General features: G+C 39.9%; 1 protein-coding gene across 1 annotated transcript; it reads right to left on the reverse strand.

Moving 5' to 3' along the window:
* Positions 1 to 309: 309 nt before the first annotated feature.
* LOC123526856 (uncharacterized) lies at positions 310 to 1,909 on the reverse strand (the record flags this gene model as incomplete). Its single annotated transcript, XM_053533527.1, has 1 exon — positions 310 to 1,909. A coding segment is annotated over exon 1 (1,600 nt), but the record flags the coding sequence as incomplete, so codon positions are not given.
* Between the last annotated feature and the right edge of the window lie 5,271 nt (positions 1,910 to 7,180).

The raw sequence follows: 7,180 nt of genomic DNA on the forward strand, positions 1-7,180 counted from the left end.
GATCACGGGGGGATATTTCGTCTGGCCCCGACGCTTTATGTGGGGATAGGCCAAGAAGGAGCTTGTCAACACCCTCTGGAGTCACATTTATTTGGTCCATTAGGGAGGAAGGGGATGTTAACAGTTTGGAGCACAAATGTTTAAGGCTTAGGGGCTTAGGTGGGGAGAAAACTGATTCAAATTGCTTATTAAGGATGTTTGCTTTAGTGACAGGATCAGTATGGGTGAAACCATCTGATTTGAGTGGAGCTATGCCGACATTTTCTTTTTTGTTATGTTTGATGTAGCTATAGAATTTCTTATTTCTACCAGGTTGGGAATCATGGCTAAAGATGACGTTTTCCATGTATGACCAGTAGGAGGCTCTTATTTGCCTTTGTATGTAGGATTTTAGGGACTTCAGTTTCTGGTTCTTAGCTTGATTTGGGGATTTGTTGAGTTTGTGATAGAGTTTATCACGCTTGTGGATAAGCCTGATAATTCTGGGAGTTAACCAAGGCAAGTCGGCACGGGATTTGGATATTTTAGTAGGGATATGCTTGATACAAGATTCATTTAAGCTGTCCTTAAATGAGTTCCAAGCCTCATCAGGGTTTGTATAGGCCTTACTAATAAAACTACTACTAAATGAGCGCATGTCAGATCTGATCGCCTCCCAGTTAGTTTTCCGATATTGTTTTATTAGTCTCTTTGGCTGGATGGGTCGCCCTCTGTTTATTTTGACCTCATGAAATACTATATCATGGTCAGAGGTTGCAAGGCCGGGAAGTGTCTTGACGAGGTGGACATGGGATGGGTGGGAGGTAAGGAAGAGGTCAAGGGTATTGGACAACCTGGTTGGGACTTTTACCATCTGTTCCAAATTTAGGTGGGACAGTTTTTCCATAAAATCTTCATAGAGACTTCTATTTTTACAATTTGGTTTGAGTGTTTCATTGACCCAGTTGATATCAGGCATGTTGAAGTCTCCGAGGAGCCATATTATGCTATCCTTCGGGATTTTACTTAAGGATGACCACAGTTCAGACAATGATAGTTCGTCAAGTTCATGTGGTTTATAGTATGCTCCAACATAAATGTTTTTTATACCAGTTAAAGTTATTTTTGACCATGTTATATTACAGTTAGTTTTAAGGTCAGCTTGTTCTTGACTGAGTAACGCTTTAGAGATGGCAATCATCACTCCCCCGCCCTGTCCACCACACCTATCATCCCTACAGACACTATAGTTTAGGGTATCTGGAAAAATTTCAGAAGAACTGACGCCAGGTTTTAACCAGGTTTCAGTGAGACAGATAATATCAGGTTTGACTTGGTCTACCATTAGATGCAAGTCAGGTATTTTATTCTTTACGGACCTACAATTGATGTTGAGAATAGTGAGGCGCTCGGAGTTATTGAGTTTGACTTTAGGTGGCCTTGACTTACTTTTGGGGTTGGGGGTGGATGTTGCTTTTGGGGTTGAAGGAGCGTCTTGAAGAAAAGAGGAGTGGTCTACATTTGTACTGATATTATCATGATCATTAGTGAGGGGTGCATAATATGAAGTATCACTAAGACTATTAAGGGAGTCAGTCAACGAAACTGAATAATTAGGAGAACCACATTGACACCAATACCAGCTAAACTTAGAGTCCGATAACCTGTTGTATGTGGAATTACCTACCCCTTCACAAGCTGCGTGATACCATGTTCCACAGTCATCACATAATATGCCCTTCTGGGACCATGAGACATTTTCAGAGCACTTACCACAAGGATACTGGGTGCCACTGCAAGGACCTGGATTTGGTTCGATGTCTGAGATTTGGCTGGCCAGTAGGCAAAACATATAAATCAGGGTTGATTTACTAGCATTGGGCATTTCTTTATGCTTCTTAAGTGCTATTATGTGTTTGAAAGCATTCATGATAGAAGCACCTGTTAACATTTGTTTTGGGACCAAGCAGTCATCTACTGATGTTTTTGGGGTATACTGCTTTTGGGGTAACATTACACACTAATACCAGTGCAAAAAGGCAGAACAGGGTAATCCTAAGATCCATACTCCCCAGCTCCGACTGCAACAACGATGTCACTTTTATCCGGAACTTCCGCTGTATCCGAATTGACCGCAAGTTCGAATGCAGGTCTGGTACACTAATATCCAGACTTTTCTTCTTGAAAACCAAGTTCGAGTTTATCGTGTGTGTTCGTAAAAAATCTGGTTGAGATACAATATTTCTGACTTCGGTCAATGCGTATAAATAATAAAAACTAGCCATATATACTCGCCCTAGGCACAAAATTCACTCAAATAAATAACAGAAATACAGTTACACTTGTGAGAATACTATAAATTTGGTCACGTGGTCTAAACGATTTCTTGTCCATAGTGTTTTCTATAAGTTAAATTATCACATTTCTATATAATTTGACAGAGGCGTTATTCATTTATTAAAATGTTATATAGTCACTTTCCCTTTAATTTTTTTTTTTTGGATTTAACGTCGCACCGACACATGATAGGTCATATGGCGACTATCCAGCTTTAATGGTGGAGGAAGACCCCAGGTACCCCTCCGTGCATTATTTTATCACGGGCGGGCACCAGGGTAGAACCACCGACCTTTCGTAAGCCAGCTGCATGGCTTCCTCACATGAAAAATTCAACGGGTGAGGCTCGACCCAACATCGATGAGGGGCAAGTGATTTGAAGTCAGCGACCTTATTAACCACTCGGCCACGGAGGCCGCCTTTAAATATAAGATATTATTTGGATTAAGCGCCTTTAAAAATATCTCCCTATTATTTTATCATACCTTTAACAATTTTCTGGCATTCAGAGCATAAATAAAAAAACTTTTAAAACTTCAACATTTCTTTTATTTGCTAATGGATTGCTACAAATTTTCAGGTTTTATTCTGAGTTAGCATATTTTGCAAAGTATAGAGTTCATAATAATAAATCAGTATATGCGTATCATCCGCGTATCAAAAAGATAAAATACCTACGTTATGATAAGTCATATATTCTTCGTTCAGAAAACAGGTTTTATCAAACAAGCTGATAATTTTAAGAAATCATTTATAGCAAACGACTCTTTTAAAATGCATGCTTGGTGGCTGTATGTCGGGCGCAGCCTGAGTAAACATATTAGTACGACGTATTACTGTCCGAGTGCATAAATAGTGTTAAAACACGGTTTTTGTATAGATGATTTCGATTCTAACAAGAGCTCGTCGAACACGAAATGCCCCCCTTGATGCATTCAGTAATTGCACAAGGAATAGAAATTACATGCTCATTGTAAACAAAAGTTCTACCATCTGGTTTAATCTGACCTTGACCTTTAACCTATTAACCTAACAAGGGATTACAGAGTTGATCTTGGCGCCATCCACTGAGCCATTTTTGAATGTTCCAAATTTCAAGACTAGCTCAAGGTCAAAATCAAGGTCAAATTTCATTTCGGTACAAAACAATGTGTATGTGGTCCAAATTTAAAAACTGTGGCTTGAGAAATGTGAAAGCAGGTCACTAGATCAATTTCAAGGTCAAAGTTCATTTCGATAGACAGAAATTTGGAGGCTGTAGCTTGAGAAATGTGAAAGTAGGTAATAGGTAAAAATCAATGTCAAATTTCAATTTAGAATACAAAAATATGCATGCGGTCCAAATTTGAAGCCTATAGCTTCAGAAATGTGAAAGTAGGTCATTAGGTCAACCTCAAGATCAAAGTTCATTTCGGTATACAAAACTATGCATGTGGTTCAAATTTGAAGGTTGTAGTTTGAGAAATGTGAAAGTAGGTCACTAGGTCAAAATCAAGGTCAAATTTTATTTCGGAACACAAAACTATACAAGTGGTCCAAATTTGAAGCCTGTACCTTCAGAAATGTGAAAGTAGGTCACTAGGTCAATCTCAAGATCAAAGTTCATTTCAGTACACAAAACTATGCCTGTGGTTCAAATTTGTAGGCTGTAGCTTGAGAAATGTGAAAGTAGGTCACTAGGTCAAAATCAAGGTCAAATTTTATTATGGAACAAAAAACTATGCACGTGGTCCAAATTTGAAGGCTGTAGCTACAGAAATGTGAAAGTAGGTCACTAGGTCAAGATCAAGGTTAACTCATGTCAAGGTTCATCTTGCCACTCAAAACTATACATGTGGTCCAAATTTGAATGATGTAAGCTATGGACATGAAGATTCTAAGTTTTTCCCTATAAAAGTCTATATGAACCATATGACCCCTGGGGCGGGGCCACATTTGACCCTAGAGGGATAATTTGAACAAACTTGGTAGAGAACCACTAAATGATGCTACATTACAAAATATCAAAGCCATAGTCTTTGTGGTTTGGACAAGAATATTTTCCCTATATAAGTCTATGTAAACCATGTGACCCCCAGGGCGGAGCCATATTTGACCCTAGGGGAATAATTTGAACAAACTTAGTACAGGACCACTAGATGATGTCATATACAAAATGTCAAAGCCCTAGGCCCTGTGGTTTTGGACAAGAGGTTTTTCAAAGCTTTTTCCTATATAAGTCTATATAAACCATGTGACCCCCGGGTTGGGGCCATATTTGACCCCAGGGAAATAATCTGAACAATCTTGGTAGAGGACCACTAGATTTTGCTACATACCAAATATCAAAGCCCTAGGCTCTATGGCTTTGGACAAGAAGATCAGAAACCGTTTAACTGTTCCTGGCCAATGTGACCTTGACCTTTGACCCAATGATCTCAAAATCAATAGGGGTCATCTGCTGGTCATGGCCAACCTAACTATCAATTTTCCTGACACTAGGCCCAAGTGTTCTTGAGTTATTGCCTGGAAACCATTTTATTGTTCCTGGTCACTGTGACCTTGACCTTTGACATACTAAACTCAAAATCAATAGAGGTCATCTGCTGGTCATGATCAACCTCTCTATCAACTTTCGTGACCCTAGGCCTAAGCGTTCTTGAGTTATTATCCGGAAACCGTTTTACTGTTCAGGGTCACTGTGTCCTTGACCTTTAACATACTGACCTCAAAATCAATAGGGGTCATCTGCTGGTCATTATCGACCTCCCTATCGACTTCTATGAACCTAGGCCCAAGTGTTCTTGAGTTATCATCCGGAAACCGTTTTACTATTCAGGGTCACTGTGACCTTGACCTTTGACATACAGACCTCAAAATCAATAGGGGTCATCTGCTAGTGATGACCAACCCCCCCTATCAACTTTCATGATCCTAGACCCAAGCGTTCTTGAGTTATCATCCGAAAACGGATTGGTCTACATTCCGACCGACCGACCGACAGACCGACCGACATCTGCAAAACAATATACCCCTCCTTCGAAGGGGACATAATAAGCCCTAACCGTAGATAAAATATAGTAGCGCTTTTTCTTGGTAACAACTAGAATGTGTCTGTAGGACACAGGATGTGCCCCCCCCCCCCACCCCCAACACACGCACACTGGTACATATGTCACAAATAAGGGGCAATAATTCAAATGTTTGCGGTCTTAATGGGGTATAGCCTCAACAAACATTTTATGAAAAGGATTCATTATTCTAGGACCTATACTTTTTGAGCTATGAGCATCAAAACAAAAAGTCCCCTATTTTATTTTGGCTACAATTTCAAGGGTCATAACTCTGTAATAAGAGTTAAGATTCTCAAAAAGAATGACAAGTGTGCAAGGTGACATGATGATAAAGACTCCAGCAATGTTTCCTGAATTTACATCTAATACTTTTTGAGATAGGCACATAATCAGGTGAAAAAGTACATTTTTTACTATTTCAGGAGCCATAACTTTAAAAATAGGGGGTGGAGCTAGCCAAAAAGTTAGAGGTGTGCAAGTTTATATCACGAGAAAGACTTATGCAAGTTTTCAAGCATTTATATTAAACACTTTCTGAGCTAGGTGTGTCACAAGGTGAAATTGTGCACCTTTTACTATTTCAGAGGCCGTAACTCCATAACCTAAAAAATAGGAGGTGCGCAAGTTCATATCATGATTAAGACTCATGCAAGGTTTCATGAATCTATTATATCAAATATTTTCGAGCTAGGCATGTCACAATGTGAACATGTGCATTTTTGACTATTTCCCTGAAAATAGGGAGCGAAGCCAGATGAAAACAGGAGGTGCGCAAGTTCATATCATGATTATACGGAATCCTGTTGGGGCCATTTATAATGTTGCCGTCGCGTTTGTGGGATCGACACACGACAACGCGAAGTGACATAGCGACATTACGAAGTGACACCCGACAAGCGAAAACGACGGCGACAATCCCAAACGACAATGTCGCGATATCCACTTTGAAATGCACGATATATCGCGATGTCACTTCGCGTTGTCAAGCGTCGTATCGCATTGTCGCTATGTCACTTCGTAATGTCGCGATGTCACTTCGCGTTGTCGTGTGTCGACCCTGCAAACGCGACGGCGACATTATCAAACGACATGCGATAATCAAAAACGACGCTCGACAACGCAAAGCGACATTTTCCAAATGCCGTATCGTATGTCGCGTGTCGCGGGTTCTGATGAGGGTCGACGCGCGACAATTCCAAACGATACACGACACGCGAAGTGACACTCGACAATACGAAGCGACATTTTCATAATGTCGTATCGCATGTCGCCCGTCTACCGGTGAAAGGGTTAGATAAAAAGCTGTATTTCCGTACTTTTCCGTAGTTGACTACGTAAAATGTCCATGTTTGACCTTAATTTATAAAAGTTATTTCATTAAAATATCTTGTGTTTGTAACATTCTACAATTATTAGAAGTTAATGAAAAACATGGACATTTTACGTACGGAAAAGTACGGAAATTCAATAGGGTTATTATAACAGTAGCTTGATCTGGGATGCATTATTCGGCTCGGGTGGATTTTGCCAGATCGGATCTCACGAGGCGCGCAAGCGCCGCGTGTGATCCGACCTTGCAAAATCCACGTGAGCCGAATACAAAGTCCCAGATCTAGCTACTGTTATAATGACTCTTTTATTATATACCTTTACCATTTTGATTCTTGTTTTGTTCTTGAACGAAAATTATCGATATTAAATGGAACTTAGTGAAATTTTTATGTGCGCTATTTATAGAAATGTGTCGGGTCATGCATACTAATGAAAATAGTCCGGCAGCATAAAATACGGATGGTACAATACAGAATTTA

This window comes from Mercenaria mercenaria, unplaced genomic scaffold, assembly GCF_021730395.1.
Source record: "Mercenaria mercenaria strain notata unplaced genomic scaffold, MADL_Memer_1 contig_2838, whole genome shotgun sequence".
In the NCBI taxonomy this organism is placed as follows: domain Eukaryota; kingdom Metazoa; phylum Mollusca; class Bivalvia; order Venerida; family Veneridae; genus Mercenaria; species Mercenaria mercenaria.